Here is a 26,738-nt window from a genome sequence, read left to right on the forward strand (position 1 = left end):
TTGTGTTTCTAATCCAAATGTACGTCTCTTTATTCAAACCAGGGGTAATCACTGGTTAGTGCAAAACGCACCTAAACCTTTTGCCTGAGGGAAATCTACATCTTAACAAGGCCTCCGTTAACCCCTAATGAAATCCACAGAGGATTTGAAAGAGTTTGAAGCACAGACCTAACGCTGCGCTTCCTAAGTGACTCTGTGCGTCAACAAGTCTGCACCTGCCTTGTTACCAGTTCTACACCGTCAGGTAACAACAGCAAAATACACTCAGTAGATTTCTTTTTTTTTTAACTCCCAGAGTTTCTGAACCATCCTCCCCACCGCTAATGTCAGGAGTAAGGGGGCTGCAGCTCGCCCTCACTTCCAACAGTGCTAACGGAAACCCTGTTTTAAATTAAAAAATAAGCCAGCATACATAGTAGAAAATTTCTCTTAAAAATTTCACAATCTGTAAATGTATATATTTTTTTTTCTTTTAAACATAAAAGTTTACAATATACGGTAAAACAAAGGCTCAGGAAAAATAATTTCAAAAAAAAGAAACCTGAAGTTTTTGAATTAAAGCTGAAGACATTTTTAAAACCCTGTAGTTTGAACCAGTGACATTTATTTGTGCTGATGGGTTAGAGAAAGGAAAATATTTAAAAACTGCAGTCCAAACACCCACAGCGTTGCCTTCAGAAGCCATCTTCCCCCACCCCCCAAAAAAAAAATGTTGTTAGGTTTTTCTTCCATCAAGTATGTGATTGTCACAAGTTCCGAAGTCTGGGGCTCGGCTGCTCCCAGGCCCCCCCGTGGGGACAGAACTCCCTGATTGCCAGCCCACGCTAGCGCCTGTAGGGGTGAAATCCTTGCACGTTGTGGTTCTGTCCTCGTCCAAAGCCGCTTCCTCCTGCAGGTGGGCCACTGGATGGTTGCACCGAGGGGCCTCCGTAGGGAGGGGGTTGCTGGCTGGGATCAGAGAAACCTTGTCCAAACCCACTCAAGTCTTGTCCATACCCTGGGGAGAAGGAAAGAAAAGGCAGAGGTCAGCTTCCAGTCAGCTTCCAGTGTCCTCCACGCGCACGGAGCAGCAGAGGTGCAAATTCAAGACCTGACGCCACTCCCTCCCCCCACACAGTCCCAGGAACACAAACCCTTTGATCTAACACAGAAAGGGGAGCTGCTGCTTTCAGTTCTTCACCTTATCTGCCTCCCGGTACAGGAGGAAAACCCAGGAGGCGTGCAGAGGTGCAGGTCTCACTTTTGAGGTAACCCAGCCCAGCCAGCAGGTCAGACTCCCACACTGCTGCTGTTCAGCAGCTTCAAGTGGCTCGCTGGTAGGCTGTCAGTTCATTCTGAGCAGCATTTTTTTTTAATTTCATTTTTGTTTCTAGCAATGTGAGGTTCAGCAGAGATGAAGATGTAGCAAGGAATTCTTCCTGGCACCTCTGCCTGATGGCGGAGAGCTTTTGGAGCCAAGCTTTGTACAGGCAACTTCCCTGAAGGCTCAAAAACTGCTGCTGCTGAAAGGACACACTGGAGAAGATGCTTCAAAAAAAAAAAAAAAAAAAAAAAAAAAGCACTGCTGCCTGAATGTGTATTTTCATTAACTGGCCTCTTTCAAGGAATGCTCAATTCCTAAATTAGAACTGAAACATGGGGGGGCAAAGCTATTAGAGCAGGATCCCAAAGGCTGTGACTGCTCCACCCGTTACAGAATGTGTAGGGGAACCTGAACTCGGAACAACTGACGTGCTTCCCCTAAGGCTCATCACATGAGCAGGCTGACATCTACTTGCTGCGAGTTCAAAACCAAAAGTTCCACTTCAAAACCTGCCCCTGCTCCCCACTGCTCGCTGCTGCAGCTGCTGCTGAGTGCTTTAACCCAGCTGAAGATCAGCAGCAGTGAACAAGGACACAGCAGGTCCCCACATCCCCTAAAAATCCACTGCAGCAGAGCTTGGGCAGTTTTAAACCTGAAAGGACACTCAACTGCAGCGCACACAGATCTGTGCAGGAAATTAATATTTATATTAATATTTATCCTGTTCTTCCTCAGCCTGCAGAACCCAACGCTCCCCTGCTGCTGCTCAGCGAGGCTACGACCACCTGCACCAAAGCCCAGAGTTAGGCTGGGCAGAATTTGGGAATAGGGACAAAGGGCGGAGATGAAAAGCCTTGCAGGAATTCTTGCTGCCAGTGTGAGGGAGAACTAGATGTGAATTAAGAACGCTGAGAAACTAAGAAATTTAATAAAAGTTCCCTTAATTAAATACAACTCAATCATAACAGTGGCATCAGCACAAGCCTCAGCTATAAAAGATGGTATTAAGAACCCTAATTGCTCGGTAAGTTTCTGCAGTTCTGCTTCTCCCTGTGCAGGCTTAAAGCAGGTTTAACTCTCTTAATCCAAAACAAAGTCTCTTAGCACGTCTTCAGTATTTCAATTTCAAGCTCTGCCTGTCTCTCAGGACTTGCAGCTGCTAATGAGCCTTAAAACACATCTATCACAAGGCTTCTATTAGCTAAAAATGCTAATCCAGGCTTTTTTTCATACCAAGATAAGCAGACTACCAAAAATACAATTTAATTGTTTGCCAAGGGGCGAGGCTCAGAAGGAAAGAAAATGAAGTTATTCTCACCGCACAGCGCAGTGTTAGAGCATTCGGTGGGGGAAACCACAGCTCCCCATTTGGTTATCAAAAAGGAAGCCCACAGCACCAAGCTGAGCAGCCAGACACGTAACTGCACGTTGTCTTCCCTCGCTGTGGCTCCTGCTGCAGCTCTCAGCTCGCACCGTGAAGCAGCACACGGCTCACCTGCCCTTCCAGAGGGCTCTGCTTTCTAAATGAGCCGTGCCAAGCTTTATGGTCTCAACCTCTGGCTTGCAGAACCTGAGCTCTGTTCAGTTACACAAGATAAAGTGTCGCCAGCACAGCAGCTTTGGAAGCAATCAGCAGCATCATTCCTATTTCAGTGGTGAGCTCCCCCTCCAAGCTAACGAGGGTACAGAAGTGTTTCAGAAGTGTGTTGCCCTTGCTCGCCCAAAGTAAACATTTGAGCCACGTCGCTCCCCCCACCCCCTTAGGAGAGACCCTGCAAGAAACAGAAGTTAGTTTCCCCGAGGCAGACAAATGAAGAGCATTGGTTGTAAAGAGGCGCCACCTACCTAGATCTCTCACTGCTCAGCCTGACCATAAGAGTGTAAACAAAGTATTGGCGCGTAGCCTGAAGGGTCTTGAGAATAGGTACCCAGCCCTAGTAAGAAATGAGGAGACCAGGGTGACGAACCCCGAGAGAGCCCTGTGCAGAGATAATTTTTCAGGGTGAGGGAGACACACCCGTGTTAGCGTTTCATTTACTCGTGTTTACGTTCATCCCGGCTGTAAACATCGCAGCATTTAAGATGCTGTCAAGCCAGGACAAATCTGAGAATGCCACAACGATTAGATAACGCGGTGCCTCTTTAAAGCCCATCAGCCTTATGCATTTCCGTAAATGCATGCAGATCAGCTAGGCTGCCTGTTGTGCAGCAGTGCTGCTAATCTGCAAACACACGAAGAGCTGGAGCTCTTTAAAAAAGTTTCAAAGATGTTACAGGTAGCTTTGTGGGTGACTGCTGCACATCAAACACCTCTTTCTCTGTTAGCACTTGTGCTCATTAACAGATTTCAAGCTAAGAAACCACTCGAGGTGAGAGACCACCTTCAGTTGTGCCTCACACCAACCTTCTTAGCTCCTTCCTCCAACTGCAGTACCACACACCTTTTCCTCCCTCCTCCCTCCCCACCCAGCACTTTTAGAGACTAATTAGAAGCACTTTAAATATTTCCCTGGGAAATAAGGCTTCCTGGAATATACAGGAGGCGAGTGGTACTACACACACCAAATAGAGGAACCCCCACAAGGTTGGAAAACAGATTCTTCCTAGACTTCTGAAACACCACAAATGTTGGCTCCCCACAGAATGTAAATGATTATGCATGGCTCTGTATTTTATTTAGTAGGGTCCACCCTCTCTCAAAAGGGATCTATCTGCAAAGAGACAAGTTCTTGCAAGACAAGAAAACCTTCCTCTTGAGTCACAAGGGCAAAGCTTTCTCTGGCAGCAACTGTGTTTAGAACAAATTTTAAACATTTGAAGCTCATCAACATGAGAACATCTGCTTGCTTTACAAATGCACCTGAAAGGCTAATCTTCCATGGTTTTTTTAAACACATTTTGCATTTTTGGAACTTCAAATAGTATCTATTCAAATAACTTCATGAACTGTTCTTTACATAAGTTTCTGCAGACACTTTAAATAAAACCGTCAGGCATATGCTCACACATGGAGAGTCTGTCCAAGTGTAGAGCAGCAGTCTTAATCCATGGACACACTGCATGCAGAAAACTGACTGCAGAAGTGGAAGACCACCAATTACTTCATCTTCAGGAAAAGGAGCATGCCATGGACAGGTCTTAGGGACAACGCTGCTTAGAAGTAGGAGTGTGTGGAAGAGCAATATGAAAACTCCATCTCAGTTTCCACAGAGAGGAGCACGAGCACCTATGCAGGTGTAGGTTTGGTTTTATTTTGTTTGGTAGTGCTGCCTGACTGGCTTAAAACTTGTTACACCAATGTCTTTCATCACTATCTCAAGCAGTTACTTATACCACAGCACAAATAAGCACTGCTGAGGCATTACATGCTGCTGACAAAACTACAGCTTGTGATAAGACAGGAAAGGAACAGGGGATGGGAGGAAAAAGCATGCAGATTGGATTTTAATACCCCATACTGCTTGCATCTCGATGCTATTCTTAAAGTCTACTCTCCGATCTGATCAAAGTCAGTTAAACAAAACAGCTGTCTACAAGCTGCATGAAGCTATTAGAGAGGAAAAAAAGTTTTAACTGCGGATTCAGGGAGAGAGCAAATCAGTGACTTATCCTACAACTGCAGAAGTCTCTGAAGACTATCCCACAGGATACAAACGATGTCTAGAGTTGGTTAAGAAAATACCCACTGGCTAGAATACCTGCTGGATGATTTAAGGATCCCTTGAAAGCTGGTGGCTGGCATTCCCTCCCTTGACAGAAGTGCCATCGGTGTTAGCGAACAGCTTCTGAACACTGATTTTGCACCCAGGTAGGAAAGCAAAGCAGGAAGGGAAGAAGGATCAAGCTGAGTTTATTTTACAGGCAGTTACTTACCAAATTGGCTGTAAGGGAATTCTGGCTGAGCAGTTGGGGGTTTGCTCATGTCCTGAGTTGCCTGAGATGGTGGTGGTGGTGGTGGAAAAGCTAGTGGTGCTGCCCCTGGAGTGGCAGGTGGAGGGGGTACTCCAGGTGGGGCAAACTGGTCAGGTGGAGGAGGAGGAGCACCATAACCAAAACCTGAAACACAAGCAAAGTGCAACAGATGTGAAGACATGGGTATGGGTCAACACCTCCCTGAATTCTTGCTTGGATTTAGTACAATGCACTTTTTTTTTTTCCAGTAACAGACTTGTAGGTATTTAAGTCAAAACGTTTGCTACTTGTAACTGGCAGGCAGTAAAACCAACTTACATTGCAACAGAAAAAAAAGAGTGGCATTTACTACCTTTTTTAAACCAAGTTTGTGACTAGACTTTTCAAAAGGTGGCCCGAGGGCGTAGATGTTCAAATCCTATTTACGTTTCCAATGCCACTTGTGACCTTAATTCCTTAAGCTTCTCGAAAAATCCCAGCCTGCGTCTAGCCCAGGTCACCGTGCAATAATCTCTTAAATTTTCTCACAGATGTCATAATAGAGGTACACAATGAAACTAGATTTGTTTAGCGAGAGATTTGAGCTAGAGAACAGACTATTACAGCACCCAAGAGAAAGCAACCCAACTGCCTGACAAAAATAGTTGCTTGTAACTCCGAATACACAATCTCAGCAGAGAATTTAAGGATAGATTAAAAAAGGCGTAGGGGAAAACTCCAAGTCCAGAGAAAGATGAGCAAAAGCCAACCCCTGAATTTGGTGACGGATTGCACTCAGACTCCTGGAGGTCACTTACTAAATGGTGGAGGGGTGCCATAGCCCTGTGGAAATCCTTGTGGAGGTGGAAATCCCCCAGGAGGTGTAGAGACTATGTATGAGGTAAATGGTGGTGGCGGTGGAGGAGCTCCTCTGCCTGGAGGAGGTGGTCCATATCCACCTAGAAAATTAACAGAAACAAAGAGCTGAAGAGGCTCAATAACGAAAAATCTGCATTCTCTAGATGGGGTAAAGCTGTTTCCACAATTTCAGATGCAGCCTCAGCCTTCTTTAAATTCTTACTTTGGGAAACATTTGTCCTCCAAGTATCCCTGCAGTAAATAATTGTATTTGAGAATGTAATTCCTTGATACCGAATTAATGGAGTTGGCAACACCGGGATGCATGTCAGCTCCCTTTTCTGGTTTGTTAACAACATGCTGTCGTCTTCATTCTTTAAGGACAAATTCAATCAAGCTTTTAAACATACAGGCTGTTAAATACTACAGCAATCCACAAATCTCTGTGGATTCTTAAAGAAGTTACGTCCCCACTCAGCAGGATTTTTCTATTAAAATCTGTCCCATATAATGTACTTACCAATCGCCTGTCCAGCTGGCACCCACATCCCTAAAACAAAGCAAAAAAAGCAAGTTATACATGTACTGAAGCTGTTTAATATGAAACAGGAATGATTTAGGGAAAGTTTATCTTGCTTTAGGCTCTGGAATACACTAGATATCCTCCCAGTGTCCCTTACATTTCTTTCGGTCAAAGATTTATTTTTTTTTAATGGTCCAAGAAGTCTTAAAAGACTCTGAATTATTCAGCAAATAATGCAGAAACATGCAGCAATCCTCAAACTGAAGTCAGATGGAGTGCTCAAAAACCGAGCACACCCAGCCAAGAAACCGCACTAGTATAAAAACCACCGACATACTGAGAATCACAGCAGACTACACATCCAAGGTATTTTAATACATTATCAGGTTTATCCTATTTATTTTTGAAGTTTTTGAACCATAAAAACATCTTCCGCATTCGTTGCAGCATTAAGATAGAGAGATAAATGCATTTACGCTTCACGCTAATCTTTCCAGTAGATCAGCTATCGTTTTCTGTACAAATAACCACACTGAAAATAATCTCGTTTCTCAATTTGTGCAGTTGCAGATTAGCACATCTGTGCAGAATGTCAAAGCCTCAGCTGCAGCTTTCAAGTTAATAAGCACCATGGGGAAACGAGCAATCCCTCCACTGAGGTATCATCTATTGTAGCAAGAGATGAAGCACTGACACTCCCTTTAGCCCCCCAGGTGAAAATTTCTCATATCGGAGCACGCAAGTTCTGTTCTGTCAAATGCAACTCAATTATGCCGCTGTATTTCTCCATAAGTTATCAAAACTGTCTTCGGATGAACTCAGCATATTTATCCCATCTTCAAAATCTGGTGGGGTTATTATAGCCATCAAAACCAAAACACACGGCTGCTCCTTTCAGCCCTGAAGGGTTCAAGCTAAATCACGACCGTTATAAGCACTAAGTGCTCCCCTGCACCACTGCTGGCCCCATAGCTGCTTGTTATTTTTCCAGGCTACATTAAGCAATAAAATCCAGAGACAAGACCATCTGTTTTTCTCTCATCCCTTGCAAATTTTACTTATAACTTCCTCTGAAACTGCCTCATCCTTGAAAATGCCTATTTTAACAACATTTTTCTTTCAGGTCTCAAGCAGGTCACGCTCCCACAGCTGGAGTCCCAGCTTGAGCTTTCTCAGCACCTTCTCCACGTTACCAAAAACCACGCCGATTCTATTTAGGGAGAGGCAGAGCCAAACAGAAGAGGCCAAGCACCTTCTAGAATGCGTGCGAGGCTCAGCACAACCCACTGACCTCTGCCCTAAGCAGCAACGTGTTTGGGGAAAAGGAGATGAAGGACTGGTCTCAGAAGACTCGGGAAGGACTGGTGCAGTTTTAGTTCTGCTATCCATCCAGCACAGAGATAGCGTTGACGAACCTGCAAATTCTGTCATTTGCCACTCTTACCAAGTTATCGGCAAGCTTTAAGGACAAGACTCGCTCACGACAGTGATTAAGACATCCAGAGAAGTACCTTGAGGGCCGTATCCTTGCTGCCAGGTAGGAGGGGGCTGACCTGCCCAGCCATTGGCAGCGCTCGGCATGATCCTGCTTCCCCACTGACTGGCGCCGGGCGGCCCTGGAGTTTGGCTTTTGCTATCCCGAGGTTCTGCACGTTTCACCTCCACCTAAACAAACAGAGTCGCCATTTAGGAGAGATGCTGCAGGTCAATCTACCCCCCTTCCCTTCACACACACCCTTAATTAACACTTAAGACTACACTTAGCATCTTATGACTTATGTCTAAGTACTTAATTATTAAACTTAAGGCCGGTAATTTAAAATGTTTCTCAGGTACAGTATGTGTGATGGTAAGACGTTACAAGTCCAGCTATTGAGGTATTTCAAGCAAAACACATCCTACAAATCATTTATGTTTTATCATAGTACAATATTCATTGGCTTTAATCTTAAAACAGCAGTACCCTCTTACAACAACTCTTCACTTAAAAAAAAATGTAATCTTTTAAATCGTTTATAGACTCTTTTAATACTTAAGACTGGAGTTACAAAGACGATGTTTTCAGAAAAAAATCGAGTAAAGAGTACACTCTGAAAAAGGGTACTAATGCTTTAACCATTCCAAGCGTTTGGGGTTCATTTGGAAGTTACAGTTTAAACCCACCCCATCTAACTGCAATTTCAGCTCGGCTCATACCTGAGAAACACACATTTGTTTGGTTGGTTTTTGTTTGCTTGTTTGTTTGTTTTTTTAAACTTAGAATTTATTTAAATGTCTAATGGAAGATAAAGACTTACCTTCCCCAGGCTAACGCTTAAAGAATCTCAATTAACTCAAACAATGTCAGAGGGAATGGATGTGATAAGAGAATCTTACATTACATCTAACAAAAAAGTAAACAAACATGCAAGTAATAAAAATGGACAGTTGAGTCAATAAGAAGCAAATCTTCATACTGTGTTAAGTCAGTGACAAAAGCCCTCCTGTTTTTAAAATTAGTAAGCCACAGTGCTTAACTTATTTTATTCAAAGATAAAATGTCCTAGTGTTCCAAGCCATCGAATAAGTGCATTTGACCTACTTAAAATAAGCTGCACATTCAATATAAACCTCTCTCAAAAAAAAAAAAAAAAAAAAAATCCAGTTTCTGATTTAATGAAACACTCTCAGCACTCATGCATGCTGAATTAAAGCCTTTTTTTATTTTATGATTAATTTTAATGGGTGCCAGAGTACAAAGAAAATAAATCGCAATCATCAATGGGCCTGAGTAGTATGGAAAATAAAGTATTCAGAATTCTTCCTGCCATGTCTTAAAAACCATTCATGTCAGAGAACAAACAGGAAATAGGCACAAGGCAAGGACAAAGCCCCCCACCCCCAGCCCACTGCAGATGCCCCAAGGACATTATACATGACAGTAACCAAATCTCTGTCAGCTGAAGGCCTTTCCAGAGAGGAACCGAGGGAATTTTTCAAAGGACTCAAATTAATGAGTCTTAACACATTTGCCTTGAGGGAATTCGGTTATTGCTTACAAAAGCAGAGTCCTTCTTGCAATTTTAATTTTTTTTTTTCCCCTTTCAACAACATATGGATTCATTTCAGCAATACCTTTTTAATTACCAGAAAGAGAGAGATACCATTTTTAAAGCAGGCATTATTAGTCAATGAAGGGAGCGGAGTGTGCTGGTGCTCGTTTCTCTGTGTGGAAGAATTCCATTAATTTTTCAGTGTGCACTTACAAGCAGCGAGCTGCCAAACTGAGGACTGAAAAATGCTCGTGCAATATTCTCAACAACCAAGTTAAAATTCTGCACCTGCCTCGAGCCCAGTTTACACCAGTAAATGAGGCGTCTCCACCGGCTGTATCCGAAGAAATGCTGCAGATTTCTGCCTTTTATGTCATTGAAAGGGGAAAAAAAAAAAAAAAAGAAAAAAGAAATTTCATTTTCATACTGGAATTGTTTGAGAAACAAGGGAGAACTCTGAATTAGCACTGACAATATTCTGCAAGCTGGCAGCACAAGAGGTGACATTTTGAAGGCTCGCACAGGGTTCTCCATTCTTTCCCAGACCCATTACAGCAGATGAACCACCCTTTGTTCGTGTTTATATTTAGCATGTGCTGCTTTGTGATGTGACCTCTCACTGAAGTGGTTCGTGTAAGTTTAAGGCAATTTCAAGGAAAGATCAGAGGCTGGATGCAGGATGCAATTCATACGCACACCAACGTAAATAGATTTCGGGCTGTCAGTGCCTTCGCTCACAAATGGGAGTGCTCAACTGCTCACAGGAGGAAAATACTAGTAATCAAGTACACTAACGGTCTTGATTACACAAACACATTTCTTCATTTGCTGCATTTCCATTAACTAAAAAAATCAACCCACCCCTCAACCCCCAAACAAGTTCACAGGGATAAAAACCATTCTGTGCTGCGTAATTAACCAAACAAAATTCCATTGATTGGCAAGAACATATCCCCTGCTAGCTAGGTAAATGTTTATAAAATATCAGGCTACAGGAAGACTTTAAAACACAATGCAAAATTTTAAAATGCAGTAACTTAAGGTGAGTGACAGTATTCTCAGGTTTCCTTGAGATATATTCTCTCTAAGGTTGGCAGTTCTAAGGTTTACTTTAAAAACTGTGGATAGAGAGAAAAGCTGCAAGGACTTAATTTTACCAGAATTTCCTGTGGTTAATTTTCCTTTCAGAAGTTATGATTTTCCCTGTCTAAAACTGGGGTGTCCTGAACAATTTTCTCTGCTTTTCATTTGTTCCACAGGTATGAGCATGTTCCTTGCTGAGTAACATCAAAGCAAGCATAAAAAATTCCTCCCTATCAAACATCCACTTGCTGACAACACAGTATGAAGATGAAACAACCAGAGGTCACTTAACTGCATTGTGGTTAAATACTATATAGAGTACGTGGGTTTGTATCAAAGTTTCACAGTAAGTGACCCAATTTTTTAAAAAACCAATCCTTCATGATGTTTTTGTTTTGTTTGTTTTGTCTCTTTTAGTTTAAGATTATACAAAGCAGATTTTCTCACACCAGCTAAAATTTGAGTACCAAATACACATCTGAAGGAGTGGTATCTTAAACCAAGCCTTGAACAACTCAGATTTCATTGGGATTCTCGTTTTCAAACGGCTGGACACACCTACCTTCTACCCTTGCACCTAGGAAGCAAAGCAGTGCTCAGAAGATGGGCAGTCGCCATCGATTCCATCCAACACAAGCTCCACTGAGCCACAGCAACCCCCCAGGTCTGTAGCACAAGGCCTTACCCAAAATAAAAATAAAAAAATAAGAAGAAAACGACACCCGTAGCCTAAGTTCTCAGGCTTTCAGGATCTACGTCTCTTCTCTGGGCTAAGACCCAAGCTAACTGCCTCTCTCACCTGCTTAAGCAAACTCAGAAGACTTTCTCCACCTTCATGGATAAAGCCTTGAATTTGGACTTGCACGCTCTCCCAGCTCGCTGATCGGTACCTAGGTTTGGTCACCAGTGAAATTGCTAGTTGCCCAAGACTTGGTTCTTTCTTAAGGTAAAATAAAACTACAACTACACACTTTTTTGCCCATGATGTCGTGAAAATGCATGTTGACAGCCTGGTCCACTGATTGTTCGTCCTCGAAAGTAATAAATCCAAAACCTAGCCAACGACGAAGAGTGAATCAAGGTAGCAGGGTGTTGTGACACAAAACAGGATGATGAACAGTATTAGGGGCGGACCAAGGGTTCAAGCAGGGGTTTCAGATAACCAAGACTTGTGTTAAATTTTCAACAACAACAAAAAAAAAAAATCAGTCTGAGAAAATTGCAATGGATACTTCCCCGTACTTAGGCAATTAATGCCTCATCTTGGTTTCACACATGCAACTTACAAACTGAACAAGTTAACGATTTTTTTTTTAATTTGATTCCTAACCTACCCATCAGGAAATGGAAAAAAGTGCTAGCATAATCAGAACTGTGCCACATGATCAAATCAAAATACTTGTGGGACAGCAAATTAGAAGTAAAGAAGCTTGCCTGCTCCTATCTTTGATTTAAGCTAGGATCCCAAAGAAAAACTGTCCTGTCCCTACGCCCCCAAGCTGCAAAGCAACTTCCTCCCGTCCCTCACCCCACTCTTCAGTTAGGGAATATTTTCCGTGGAAAAGAAGAACATTGTCTTTGAAATGTAGCTGTTAAAGCATGAAAAAATTTTACCACTCCATGGATGAATGAGAAGCTTCAGAAACTAACAACCTAGATCAGAGGTTCTCAAGTTTTTCACGCCTTGGAGAAAGCTCTTAACAGACGATCCTTGTTCCAAACCCAGCCTCCCCTGACGACCCAAGGAGCACGTCACACTTGCTGGTGTCTCTATCTATTTTACTTCTTGCATTTCCTGCTGCTTTTCTCTCCAATGGCTACCCAACGCTTTTTAGCTGCTCTTTTTGCTCAAGCTACTAACTGCTCGAGATCCCCAAGGATGCCTCACGCCCTTTTATCTGACCGCAGCCCTTGATGTTGGCAGCTCAGCTGAATCCAGCAGCTATTTAAAAGGCCATGTGGGACACGGGGTGGGGTGGGGGGGTCTCATGCCTGTAGCAGACACTGGACGAGAGGCAAAGCCCCGGGTTCTAAATCGCTTCTGGAGGTCACACTTTGAGAACCACTGCACTTAGGTTGTAGCTGCTGATACTGCCGAGAGAGTGGCAAAATAGTGGTTAATCTCACAGAACACGGAGGCTGGTTCATGCCATCAACCACTTGTTGCTGGTGTAACAACCGAATCCCAGGAAAGGTAAGAACACATGCAGTACATAAGTGGTGCCATTCTTTAGATTAGCTAAGGGTAGAGCAATAAAATTAGAAAGAAAAACGAGGTGCGGCATCAAAAGCATATGGAACATGGATGCATTTCTGCTTTTCTGAAACCCAAGATTTCCCCCTTGGTTTGCATTTTGCTTTGCAGCTAGTGCTGACAGCAGCCATATATTGCTCTAAAGCGTTAAACAGAAATACAGTATCTATAACAGTTAGTGTCTCTCTAAGCTTATCCAACTGGGTTGGGTAAGCCCAAAGAGGCCTATTGTAGAAAAAGTTTATATATAAAAAATACACAAAGATACAGGCCAAAATAGATTCCAGCAGGTCAAATTCTGCTGTCAGCAACAAGAGCAAAAGACATCACTAAAATAAAATTAAAATAAAAAGGAAAAAAACTTAGCATTTCCCACACACAAGAGACTGGCAGTATAAACGAAGTTTTGTTGACCTGTGATGAAAGCAGCCTCAAAATTGAGAGCAGCATTTCATCACAATATATTTGTCTGAGGTTAAAATCTGCACATTAGAGCCAAAAGAAAAGTATTTGTATTTAAATCACACATTTAGCATTGCTGCCTTTATCTAAAAGGGCACAAGAAAGGAAAATGAGGGATACAATCTACATATGCAGGCTGCTCACTTGATTCTGAGAAGGCTGAAGGAGGGGAAGGGGTTGTGATATGGGGATGTGGTTTGTTGGGAGGGGAAGAAGGAAGGAATAAAGGTCATTGAGGAAGCCAGTAAAGAAAAAAGCATTCAAAAGGGCCAAACGCTACAAGATAAGGAACAGTGAAGAAATCAGAATACAATACACAGAGAAATGCCAAGAACGTGAAATTTTAAAGACAGCAGAAGTGACAAAACCTATCATCAAGCAGCTTTATTTTTCAGAAGACAGCACTTTACTGAAGGCTGGAGAAACTCGTTGCCTTTAGCAGGAACCCAAGTGGACTACCAAACAGAGCTACGAGGCTGGTCTGCAGCCAAGGGAAAGAGAACACAGCAAGAACCTGTAAATTACTTCCCAGTGGTCGGTTCAGCAGAGAATAGAAAGCATGAGAAGCAGGGACTGCAACAAAGCCACTATTTCACTTAAGATGTAACGAGGCTGGCTGTGCTTGGGACTCTGGCAAGAATTCTGATGAAAGCAGCGCTTGCAGAAGAGCTAACCACGAGGAGGTAGGGGCAGCAAGTAAATGAAGGCAACTTGGCTGCTTCGAGACAGGCAGGCAGCTCCTCGAGGGCATCACGGTAGTTCTGACACTGAGAACCTGGTTCCCAGCCTTCTTGTGAGAAGCTGAGGGTGGAGGAACGCTGCTGGGATTAGTAAGAGGGGTAATTTGTCCTTCCTTCTACCGGCAAACTGGTGAAATAGCGTGCAGGAAGGGATGTGTTCAGAATGCAAGGATGGTAAAAGAGGAAAATGGAAGGAGGCAAAACTGACAATGATTCAAGTAGAAGATGGTAGCGAAGTGGCCTTTTAAAATTTATAAAGATAGAGTAATTCAGGTACCATGTTAAAGGGACAAGCGGGGACTGAACAGCACTGTACAACAGAATACAGATCAGAAAGGAAGCGGGAGAAAATGTGTTCTGGGATGCACGACCAGGAGCACCAGATACAAAGGAGCAATTTTTCCTAGCACACCCCGAGGGATTAACAAGGCCATTTTTGGAGATGACAGTTAGTTACACTACATAAAAGGAATCTAATAGAATAAAAATGAAAGCCAGAGCAACAGGATTCAAGAACACTGCTTAAGAAGTCAGACAAATAAAGGAGAAAGTACTCTGCAGTACAACTGCACACTGGATGGAGACAGATAGGTTTTCAAACCTGAGCACATTTGTCATTTCTGCTTCAAGCTACCAAGTCTTAAGTGGACCAGAAGCCTTCTATTAATTTTTTTTTAGTATAGCTCTAAGCAGAGAAGCCATTAATTCAGACCAGGATTAATCCAGAGCAGGCATGATGTTTTAGTATCTTTTGCTCAGAGGCTGCAAGGCTGGGATAAATATCACAAAGATATAGATGATACAATAGTTACTGGAATAATTCAAAAACTTCAACCACAAATTATACTCATTTGCCCTTATCTTGGTCTCCACTGCTTCCTCTACTTGAAATTAGATGCTCTAGAGCATTTAAATGGATGAATTTATGTTCTGCTTAAATAGAAGACATCTGTTGAAAGAAGGTTAAGATAGCTAAGGCAAGAAAACAAAAAACAAAAAAACAAATATATTGAAACTTCGTTTACACTCCAATTAAAGACAAAGCCCGTCCCTCCTCTGACTGTGGAACTGGCCTGTACCTCTGTGATAAATTATCACCTAGAGAGAAGAAATCTAAAGAGATATCGTTAATCACAGTCAAACAATTCACAGAGAGAAAAGGAAAAAAAAAAAGAACTTACTTAACATTACCATACTTTACTATGAAACACTTAAATATGCCACTAAGGATGTATGTCTAAATTAAAAATAAAACTAAGACTTAACAGCTTAATAAATATGAAGTGAAGAATATATTTCTTAATAATGAGTCAGAGGAGAAATGAGAGTTCAGATGGCAAACTATTCTCTAGCATGTAGAACATGCTACTAGGTGGTAAGTGCAACTAAGCTTCACTTATTTCAAATATTGCCTCTTAATAGTCAAAACAGATGAGAGATGCAATGGAAGGTGGATGGCATGAAGCTTGCTTCGTATTTTGACCAAAGGTTACCAACTCGATTAAAACAGTCTAGAGAGACTTTGTGGGTTTTTTCCATTAAAAAAGCAGTCTAGCACATAGGCACTATGTATCCCAATCAAAATATATGTATTTTTGAAAGCATTTTATGTCGTTTAAGAACTGCTTTTCTCAGATTTTAAGTGAAGCCATTTAACCAAAACAAAAAGCATGTAATGGATGGATTCTGTCCTAATCCCATGTCCAGAAGTACTCTGAACTAGAGCACCCCCATGCAATTATAAACATCAACATACCTTTCATGTGGAACAGGAGGAAAGTCTGATGAGATTTTTCCCTACTGTACCTTAAACCACAGGAGTGGCTCAAGAATCAAATTTCATTCAAATAAAAACCAGCAAAAAAAGAAGAAAATGAACATGAAACATCTGACTTTAAATGCACAGATACCAACTAAAGCTGTAGATGAAGAGTCTGCACTTAATGTGCTATTTGCCCAGCGAATTATTCTTTTTCCTGAGGCAACACAGAAAAAAAAAATCTACCTTTTCTGATGGTGTGAAATAGTTTGCCATCTGACTATAGGAGAGTATGAAGAAATTTCAAGGACAAACTAGATCAGCCTTTACCTCGGGGCCTCTGTTTCTCTGCGTCATAGATCATTACAACTTCAGTGACCTGGAAGAGAGAAGGGAAATTCTACTAACTGTGCTACCAGGGGAGCGTTATAAACAGTTACCACAGGCTGGTTTCCCGCACTCTATCCACAAAGCACAATTAAATGCTTGATGTAGCCATCAATACCAGTCTGTCCTAGCACAGTGCAAACAAATTGGGAATACTGCTCTTTATAGGAGTCTAAGAAAAGCCTGAATTCATCTGTTCCAAAAAACTGCCTCATTTTGGCTTTTTAAGGTCTCATCACACTTAAGATTTTAATCTAGCATTAAGGTTGCTCCACTGTTTATACTCACATTATAGCCCATAAAACCTCTAAAGGTCTTGGGGTTCTCAACACACTGTTCATCAGCGTTGCTTCCTAAAACTACTTTTTCAATTTTTAAAAATTTTCACTCTCAATACGAAAGGTACCTTTAACTGCATTAAAAATTTGCAGTTTCTCCGAATTCCTTGCATGTCAGCGTGGTGCAGTATCAGCTATAAACTGATGCTTCAGATGGCATTACAAAAACATTTATGGGCGATCAGTATCAGAATGCATTTAGCTACAAAAGGAAATCAAAAAATGAACTGAAGGTCGTTCAAGAACTTGGAAGATTTTCTTCAAACTAAGCATCAATATGAGCTAAAACTTAGAACAGAAGCAGAGATGCAACATTCATTTCAAAGGCAATATTAAAATAGCTGAAAGGAACTGCCTTAAAAACTTTCAGATGGAGAAACAGTCACGAAATGTAGGTGATGTCATGGAATCACAGCTCTGCCTTCAAGTCCTTTTTTTTTTTTTTTTTTTTTTTTTAAACTATGGTCCCCTCATTAGCTTAAAACTTGATGCAAATCCACCTTTTACTGACAGCTAGAAAACATACTTTTCAAGTTATTACACCATACACACTCACTCGAGTGTATCCTATGGGATGCTAACAGCTGAGGTTTATCCCCACTAGGGGATTTTGCCACGTGACAGTGGCAGACTTTTTTCCACTGCTCCGTTTGGATCCCATCCTTCACATCGACCTTATTTCCCATCCAATTACCATGTCTCAGAAACAATCCCTGCTTTTGCCTCATCACCCTGTGGCTACAAAACATACGCAGGAACCTCTGCTTCTCCAAACACAGCTCATTAAAACTTCCACGTTGGCTTCCTGATTTCTACCCTGCTGTTAAGGTTCTACTACTTACTTTTCAAGGCACTTACACTTACTGGCTGTTGCCTTCTGGTTTTGGTGGCACATAACCCTGTATCTCCCAAGCCATCCAGAGGTCAGAACTGGAAGTTTTCCTCAAGTCTGCGAGGAAGAGCCTTTAGAAATGATGCCCCACAGCTGTGGAACATGCTCCTCCACCTTTATTTATAAGTCTGGTGCAGACTTTCAAACTAAAGAAAGGGTTATTAGCAACTCCCTTTTGTATTTTATTTAAAATTTGAGGTAATCATTTTTAAATAGTACTGTTGATTAACTTAGCCACTTGAGAAAGAATCAACTAATCCTTTGCTGCCGCTAAGAAATTGTATAGAAAAACAATTTAAAAAAAAAAACAATCAGCAGATCACGCTGAACGCCACTCAAAGATGGCAAGCACATCCTGGAATTCAGCTCAGGGAACCTTTAAATATTTCAAAATTATCTACAGCTGAGTTTAGTAATTGAGCTTAGTAATTTACCATCTTGGAAAGAAGCCACAATGGTTGGGATAAATGGGAAATTAAATCTAATTAGAAAAAAATCCGAAGATACACTTGTTTTAGTGAGAAGTTATAAACTGAATTATACACAGTTGCATAACATGAGCAGCAGTTTCTCTCTAGAATGGATATTCCAGGGACAAGAGAACTCAGCTGATTCCAGATATTGTTTAAAAGCAACCAGTGTTAACAAAATAATGGCAGGAGACTGAAAATTTAACCAATCACTTATTCAAAGACAAGCGTTTTAGGTGTAAGCTCATGGAAGTGCTTCCAGTTCAAAAAAAATAATACAAAAAAAAATCACACAAAACTATCACTGGGCTGTAAGTTTTCAATTGAGAAGCAAGAATTATTCTAAGCCACCTAAACTCAGGAGCATTTTCTCCCTGTGCAAGAAGGGACCAGAATAATGCATCAGGCAGACTTAAACGAGAGAAGACGGAGGAAGCAAAGTGAGTTACTTATCAGAGCAATAGATTTTGACAAACAGCAAGATGCACTTCGAGATGATGAACGTTTAGTACACTATCACAAAATGCTTCAGTATGTGCCTATAGCAGTTTGTCTAAATTAACCCCAAATTTGACAGCTTGATGAAATCTGAGGAAAGGCAGCGGGGAGGGAAAGCATCTTGCAACCAACTGATAACTGCCATCATGCCGAATGACTCACCACTCCGAATTTCTTGAAGTATTCCCTGAGCTCAGTCTCGCCACAGTTATGAGGAATCCCACCAACAAAAATTTTATTTGATTTATTGTTATCGCTCCTGGATCCTTTCTGCTAAATCGAGGAGGAAAAAAAAAAAAAAAAAAAAGAATCAGTCAGAAGGACAATGAGGTTGGCTACTTCAGTCATTTTGTGCTTAAACATGAACAATGGTCTCTTGGAGGCTGAGGGGGAGCCGTCTCCAGGCCTGGAGTCTACTGTTCATTAAAGGGAAGCAACTGCACGCTCTCAGCTCAGAAGTTTAGCATTCAGTTAAAATCCAGCCTCTCCTCTTCAGAAGATCAGAGAACCGGGGAGCATGTTCTGAGGCCATTTACTCATTTTTTAATGAAATCATATTAGCCTGCAGGGGATGAAGTAGGCTGGAAAAAAAGTATCAGTCCTGCAAGCGCCCTTCCAGACACTCCTTTCAAGGCTTGAAGAACTCCACTGAAAGCACTGCAAAGAGCTTAAAAAAGCACCACACCCACAAAGCGAGTTTAACACAAACACAAAGTGTTTGCTAATAACTCCAGTGTACTTGGACTCTTACCATAAAAAAAAAAATCTAAGTGTATTTTTCAGAAGTAAAGCTGACACTTGAGGCCTTTCTCTGCCTCCTGGTTTTAGGACATGGGAACAATCCACGTGAATTCAACGCAACAAAACTTGGAAACCAGCTACGACACACCACGTTTAGCTCCTTACCCATCCTTCCTTTGGCCGTGTCCGTTCGGGTTGCATCCCCCGAGGTGTACATGGCTTTGGATCAATCTGGAAGAGATTCCAGCTTGGTCAGATCTCTGCGTGGAACACTGCTCTAGGAAGTTTTGTTTCTGGCAGCTGAACACAGCGCTGCTGAAATTCAGCTCCTCAGATAAAAGCTATCGGCAATACAACGTGACACAGATCACCAAGTTAAAGCTGTCTTACAGTAAACAATTAAATGCAAAAAACAGGCAACTTTTACATTATCCAGTATGCAATAAGAAGTCAGAGTTTAAAACATGTATTTGAAGCAGTTTGGGAAAAAAAAAAAAAATCAAAAACCCCACACCAGAAAATGAAACACGAAGTCAACTTACATTTCGGCCATCTAACGTGTGAGGTCTACTGGCCAGTACTGTTCCCACACAGTTGGGATCTTTAAATTTGACAAATCCAAATCCTCGAGACTGGTTTGTTGTTTTGTCTTTCATTATTACACAGTCTACGACTTCTCCATACTGGGAGAAGTAGCTACGAAGAGTTTCTGTTAAAAGAAGGATATATTAAACAGAACCAGATATTAACGTTACCAGGCTGTGTTCAAAACCACGAGACAAGACAGAACGAAGCAGCTGAACAAGTTCAGACTTGAGCTAACCATCCTTTGAAAATGATCATGCTTGATTTAAACAAAATGATTTTTTTGCCACTCATGCAAAAGAACAGCAATATCACAGCAAGGAAATGATTTTAAAAAACTGTCATCTTCTGAGTTGACAACTTGAACACAAAACAGAACGTATAGAAGCAAAACAGTGATTGCAACTTTCTCTACAGAAAATTTTAGCTCTGAGCAGAAAAAAACAGCAGAAACCTCAACCAAATTTCCCTACCACGGTATTGCCTGGTAAAAAGCTAGGTGTCTGCGTGTTTGGCTGTACACGAAGGGCAGGCCCAACGACTGTAGAATACATAGCTTACCTTGCGTTGTGCTCCAGTCCAGGCCACCCACAAACAGTTTTCTGCAATGGAAGCACAGAGCAGTGTTAGTTAGGGTGCTACAGGAAATTGTTTCATCTTATTTAACGAAGCAGTCAGCTCTTCTGAACAGCTCTGCTGGTGCTGAGGCCTCCGAAATACAGGATAAAGTGAAGGCTTCGCCAGAAAGCCTCGATTCCTCGTGACAAGCACCTTGTTTTGGGAAGATTGAGATAGAACTGGAGCACACGCTTTGTGTGCCAAGGGCACGAGCAGAGCTTGTACATTTATTAGAGAATGTTTTGTTCTTCCATGTGAAAAGACAATTACCAGGACAGCCAAAGCTCCTCTCAACTCCCCACTTCCAGGAATTTGAGAAAACGGCATCACTTTGAGAAAGATTTTGCTAGCCAAGAGGAAAGAACACCCCGGAGCATCACCCAAGTCCGTTTACCTGCTCTTCTGGGGGCAGAAGGGAGTTCCAGCATGGAACACTTCAGAGCTCACGAAAATGTGTACCAAGCACTGCTGAAATTGTTTGAAAAGCGATCCAAGCACATCATTAAGGTCGCAAGCTACCTGCTCAACCCCTCCCCAATCCAGGACGCCTGGCTCCCAGTTTCCTTCCCAACTTCTCGTGGCAAGAGAACAAACCAGCAGCTGCAGGGCCGTGCAGCTCCGATTTAAGGATGAAAACAAAAACCCCAAACTTCTGAGATAAAGCAAGCTGACAGAAGACCAGACACCGTGGTTTAGCCACCTAAGTCTATTAACTGCTTTAATCCCAGGCTAATGACCGAGAGGTGCACAGTGCTGCGTTAAGCCTTTGAAATGGAGTTCAAAGAACAAACAGCTTGAGCTCTTCCACAGCCATTTGCGACCTGACGTTGAACATTACGAGGTAACTGACAACCTAAATAGGTTAAAAAAACTCTGCCATACAAAAATGGATTAGGAACACAGCTGCTGCAACCCTCCCTGAGAAGTCAGGTGTTGCTTTTGCCGCAATACCTGCAGTTTGCGCATTTGGTGTTACCACCACGTGAAAAAACAACAACAGCAGTTGAAGTTATTTAATTAATTTAAGTTATTTAACTTAAAAACACCAAGCAAGAAATGCACCTGCCCTGGGGAATGATGTGGCCAGCTTCCACGGGCCATGTGGTCAAAAGCCCAGTGGGAATCACAGCTAAAAAACTGGGGCTTTACCTGGGATTTTTGTATTTGTTTTCTAGCTGCATAACTGGGTAAGAGAAAGGTTTTGAATTTGTTCCATGCTCAGATCAAAAAGCTTGTGTCAGCCCTCGGGTTTACTTGCTGCTGGGTTCCCAAAGTATGGTGCTGGTAAAAAAAAAAAAAAAATGTCCTCAAACTGTTGGTTAGAACAAAAGTCATCCCCTCCTGTTACTCGTTACTCCTTCACTCCCATAGCAGGACGGGTCAGAATCGCTTTGGTTCTGGTTCAATCGTCATCTTCTAGGGAAATGAAAGCAAAAGTGGAACTGCCAAGTCTAAGGTGGGAAGGAAACTGGTGAGGCAAGCACGAAGGAACAGCGCAGCAATTAGTTGTGAAACCACGTTACAATCCCTGCCTTCCAGATCTCTCCAAACGCACGAGAAGGTCGTGACTGAAACCCAAAGTGAACCCCGCGCTCACAACCCGGGACAGCTCTGAACCAAGCCCGTTCTCCTACAGAAGCCGCCCGGACCCGCAGCGCTTCGTGTCGGAGCACGCAGAGCGAGAGGAGCCGCGAGGCCGCCTGCTTGGCAGCTCTTTATCAACCTCAGGGTGTGACAAGACTCCCATGCAAAATATTTTACTCTCTAATTAAAGGCTAGTTGAAAGCCACCCCGGCGTTTGGCCCTTTTCAGTGAGGAGCACCGACGTAAAACATCTCCAGTTAATAGTTTTGTGTCTGCACAGAGCCGTGCTGGGGTGATTTACCCTCCGAGGATGCCCTCCACGCCTCGGATCAATCCTCCAGGAGAGGAACCACCTTCTGCTTGCGTTTTCTACTCACCCGAGCACAGCTGCAGGTTAGAAGTGGAAAGCTGAGGTTCTCCCTTTTCCAAGCATAACTAAGAAAAAGCATTCTCCTAATAAAGGCCCTTGTCCTCAGCTCCTTTTTAGGAGCCTCTAGAGCAGCAGGAACCAGCAGTGCCCAGGCAGAGCAGAGAGCTGCTGCACAGGGGCCGGGGAAGGACCTGGAGGGTTTGGCGAGGCAGGGAGCTCACGGAGGAAACCCACAGCCCTTTTTTATGGCTTCATTTCTCCGTGCTATGGCATCACATCACAACCCTTATGCAGTAACAGTGAATAAAACAAAATAAAACAACGCTCTAAGGGTGGAGATGTGCTACGTACGAAGCTAAGGGTGACCCAATCCAGCATGAGGTGGTACCAAGAAGTCGTGCTCCATCCAGGCAAACCTGAATCCTCAGCCCCTGCGAGCAGTGCCAGCAGGACACTTCATCCACTACCAACCTCCTCTGTGAGCAGGCCTGTTTTCTACTCGCCCCCTTCAGGATAAAGCTCTTCTCAGGACAGGAAAAGTCCCCCCAGACCCCCCAGTGGCAGCAGCACCAGCTCCAGGGAGTTTCCTCACCACCACCCAGTTTTTAAGAGCCGAACCGGGCCAGCAGTCCCCGCCAGGCGCAGACTTCCTGCTCCTTCCCACAGCTCCCCCTTCGCCAAATTCACACGTGGGACACGCACAAATCCACGTGGCTCCTCCTCGTGCCGTTACAGTTCTGCAAGTTCTGCAAGAAAACAACTTTGTCTCCTGGCAGCAAAGAGGAAAAGCTCATCTGATGCTTGCTCAGATGGAAGTTTTGATGATGCCCATCGCTGCGCGCTGCCTACATTTTCCCCACGTGTTGGGTTTGGGTTTTTAGAACTGAGCTCGATAGCCTGGCATACGAGATCAATTTCTAAGAGATCGGTTTGAAACACCAGCTGCACTCTGACAGAACACCAAGCTGGCTGCGGGGAAGGAGGACTCCCTGCAGTCTCCGGCCATTGAAACCTCCCCATTCCGGGATTAATTCCTTGCAGTCACCTTCCCTTCGTTTAAACAAACAAAAAGGCCGGGTTGCCTGAGGTCAGCAGCAGCTGTATGTAAATACACGGCCTCATCCACAGGCCCACTCCGGGGCTGTCCAGGCCTTTGACTCCAGGACAGATTGTTTTCAGGGACATGGAGCGAAGGCAGGAGTTAACTGCCCCCACGTGCCCCAAAAAGCAGAGGAACACGGCACAAGAGTGGCCTGAAGTGAGAGCTGTGGGACCTAACAAGGCCTCTTTCTTCAGCAGACGCAGCTCGTCTGAGAACTTTTACCCAAGTTTCACAGCCCCACGTGTTCCACTGCAACTATTTCCTGACAAAGGTTTCTTCTTCTTCTCTCACGGAAACGTGTCTAACGCTGAAATAGCTAATTCCAGAATTAATAACAAAGCATGCAGAGATGTGTGGAAGGGCTGAAACTCAAAAAAAAAACCACCATACAAACTCCTTGCCTACATAAAATAACGTCAGCTTGACCATCATCTATCTTTTTAGTGCAGCTCCAACGAGTTCTGGCCCGTAGGACGCAGCAAGCTCAGGAGCAGCACTTTCTGTCACTGAAAACACTCCAAGTCCCAACTCCAATCAATAATGTTCTCAAGCCCCTACCTACTCATACCCATATGAGGAGTTATTTTGGTTTCTGAACTTCAAATCTGCCCAGGAAAGTGGTTCAATCCACAACTTCCTATCAAGTTTAAGACTTGCATCACAGCAGCCTTCAGAACAGAACTTCCTCGCACGGCAGCTGACCAAAACTGCGCTTTATCCTCTCATCTGAGCACTTCTGGGGAGGCAGGGAAACAGAAAATCGCCCTCCCCAATTAAGATCTGGTCCTTTCAAATCTGATTACGACTTGGCAGGATCAAAACCTAAGCAGCCTGCAGCCAGGAGCCACCAGGCCTGCTCAGGACGGGCGCTGATGATCCTCCAGCGGGGGCTCGCAGCCTGCGCTCACCTACGAGTCTCGGACATGTGTCTGCTTGTGGTGCCCGCTGTAAGACACCGGGTAGTGTCTTATATGGGCCACGATCCACAAAAAAGGGCACTTTTGGGGCTAAACCTACATATTTAAACACGCCTCGTGCAGTGTGTGCTGTTCCTGTGATATTCAAGGCAGTTTTTTTGCTCCTCGTGTTTTTAAGGCCATACAAACGAGGAACACACACAGCAAATGAGCACCCCGTGCCAGTTCCTTTGTAGTGAAAGCTGAGCAGCCCACAGGGTTTTTTCATCTTCTTTTTGCCATTTCCCACTGAAGTCTACAGGCTTTTATTTAAATATTTTTTTTTTTTAAATCTTCTCTTTGCTGCTTCCCGTCCTAACACGCAGAGTCTACAGGCTCTTCATTTAAATATTTACATGTTGGGTGGTGTGGTTTTTGTTAGTTTTTTTTTTTGGCTGTTTCCTGTTTTAACTTGTGGAGTCTCCAGGCCTTATCGGCTTCCAAAGATGGCACCGGGATTGCCCCAAACGTACCTTAGGAGAGCTGAGGCCTGAGAGGGAGCTGATAAGAGGGGTGGGAGAGCCGGGAAGCGCCCCCCTTACAGCCTGACACCCCCTGGCTGGGCAGGGGCAGGCCTTCGGGGCCAGGCTTTGTGCTGGAACCAGAAAATCGCCTGGAAACCCACCTTGGGCAAGGCCTTGGGAGGGTGAGGAGTGTTGGGGGCTTCGTTGTCTGCATCGTGCCTGGGGGAAAGGCTCCGGGACCCCCGGGGGAAGGACCTGGGACCCCCGGGGGGACGGGAGCAGCCCCAGCCAGGCCTTGAGGTGGATTTGGGGGGGGATTTAAGGTTTTTGGGGGTGGTTTTGGGGGTGGTTTGGGGGGATTTGAAGGGTTTGGGGAGGATTTTAGAGGGTTTGGGGGTGGTTTGGGGGGGATGTGAGGGTTTTGGGGGTGGTTTTGGGGTGGATTCTGTGGGAATTGGGAGGGATCTGAAGGAGTTTGAAGGGGTTTTGGGGGGGGAATTTGGGAATTTTTAGGGGTTTGCCGGAGGGATTTGGGGTTTTGCGTGTGTGTGGGGGGGGAGGGTTCCCTTTTTTTTGGGTGGAATTCCGAGGGTTTCGGGGAGCCGCGCGGTGACCTTGGGCCGCGCCACCTGCCGCCGCGGCGGGGGGGTCACGTGACGGGGCCGGGCCCGTGCCGGTGCGCGCGGGGCCAGCATGGCGGCCGGGCCCGGTGAGGGGCGGAGCCTCCCCCCCCCTTCCTCCTCCTCCTCCTCCTCCCCCCCCCCTCCCCGCCGCGGCCTTCCCGTGAGCACAACCGGAGCCTCTTCCCCCCCCCCACCCCCCAAATCTCCCCCTTCTCCCCCTCACCCGATCTCATCGGCGCCTCCCACGCTGTTCATGGCGGCGGCTCCCGGGGGGGGCCGCGCCCGGTTCCGGCGGCTCGCTGGGCTCCTCGCTTTTTTTTTTTTTTCCTTTTTGTGTTTTTTTTTTTTGTTGTTATAGCTCTATATAATTTTTTTTGCGCCTACTTTTCCGCTTCTTCCTTCTTTTTTCCTTGCTCCCTCCCTCCCCCCCCCCCCCAGGAGCTGCAGCAAACGGCCGCCCCCGGGCCCGGCCTCCCCCCCGCCCCCCCTCCTCTCCTCCTCCTGCTCGCCGCCGCCGCCCGCCCGCCGCGCGCTCCCTCAGCGCCGCCAACGGCCGCTGCGCGCGCACCTGCCCCCGCTACGGGGTCTCCGGGGCCGCGCCCAGGGAGGGGCGGGAAGGGGCGGGGCTAAGGGAGGGGGGCGGGGTTAATGGGGAAGGGGCGGGGTTAAGGGGAGGGAGGGAGGCGCGCGGGGGGTGAGTGGAGGTGGGAGGGGCGAGTGGGTGGGCGGGGTTTGTGGGAAGGGGGCGGGGGCTCGCCGCAGGGGGCGGGGCTTCGGGGCGGGTGGCGGGAGCGGTGCGCGGGGCGGCCTCCGTGCATGGCCCCAGTGCTCAGCGCACCCTCACTGCATGGACCTGGTGCATGGCTGCAATGCACGGCACAGCCCTGGTGCATGTTGCAATGCACAGTGCATGGCCCCGGTGCATGGCACACCCTCATTGCATAGACCTGGTGCATGGCACAGCTTTATTGCATGGCCCTGGTGCACAGCACACCCTCACTGCATGGCCCTGGTGCACATTGCAATGCACAGTGCACGGCCCCGGTGCACAGCACAGCCCTGGTGCATGTTGCAATGCATGGCACGGCCCCATTTCAAGGCCCTAGTGCATGGTTGCAATGCACGGCACAGCCCTGATGCACATTGCAATGCACAGTGCGTGGCCCCGGTGCACAGCACAGCCCTTGTGCATGTTGCAATGCACG

General features: G+C 44.7%; 2 protein-coding genes across 6 annotated transcripts in view; one reads left to right on the top strand and one right to left on the bottom strand.

The window, feature by feature from the left end:
- On the bottom strand, nucleotides 1-25,973 carry DAZAP1 (DAZ associated protein 1). 4 transcript variants are annotated; one of them, XM_084499047.1, is made up of 12 exons: nucleotides 25,757-25,973; nucleotides 20,378-20,418; nucleotides 19,774-19,940; nucleotides 19,397-19,462; nucleotides 18,653-18,760; nucleotides 16,236-16,284; nucleotides 11,662-11,744; nucleotides 8,087-8,240; nucleotides 6,573-6,602; nucleotides 6,013-6,153; nucleotides 5,177-5,359; nucleotides 1-997 (listed from the first exon to the last, which is right to left on the bottom strand). In XM_084499047.1, the coding sequence occupies exons 1-12, from the start codon at nucleotides 25,786-25,788 to the stop codon at nucleotides 825-827; spliced, it is 1,227 nt and encodes a 408-aa protein (XP_084355173.1). In that variant the 5' UTR covers nucleotides 25,789-25,973; the 3' UTR covers nucleotides 1-824. The 4 variants fall into 4 exon arrangements, with proteins under 4 accessions (XP_084355173.1, XP_084355172.1, XP_084355175.1 ...); XM_084499046.1 differs by having other exon boundaries at nucleotides 18,653-18,763; XM_084499049.1 differs by lacking the exon at nucleotides 11,662-11,744 and having other exon boundaries at nucleotides 25,757-25,972.
- Nucleotides 20,425-26,738, top strand: part of GAMT (guanidinoacetate N-methyltransferase) — an 8,959-nt gene continuing 2,645 nt past the window's right edge. The window contains exon 1 of one of the 2 annotated variants that reach the window (XM_084499067.1): nucleotides 20,425-25,210. The gene's annotated coding sequence lies outside the window, so the exon portion shown is untranslated. The remainder of the gene's footprint in view (nucleotides 25,211-26,738) is intronic. The other variant, XM_084499066.1, reaches the window with a different exon arrangement.

This window comes from Aythya ferina, assembly GCF_964211825.1.
Source record: "Aythya ferina genome assembly, chromosome: 26".
Lineage (NCBI taxonomy): Eukaryota > Metazoa > Chordata > Aves > Anseriformes > Anatidae > Aythya > Aythya ferina.

What these genes read in the sequence shown, in the direction of transcription:
- DAZAP1 (XM_084499046.1), bottom strand. Translation starts at nt 25,788, where the DNA reads ATGAACAGCGTGGGAGGCGCCGATGAGATCGG. An exon ending in GGAGGCGCCGATGAGATCGG is followed by an intron (nt 20,419 to 25,756) that starts GTGAGGGGGAGA and finishes CTTCCATTGCAG; the next exon opens with AAAACTGTTTGTGGGTGGCC. An exon ending in CACGGCCAAAGGAAGGATGG is followed by an intron (nt 18,764 to 19,396) that starts GTAAGGAGCTAA and finishes TCCTCGATTTAG; the next exon opens with CAGAAAGGATCCAGGAGCGA.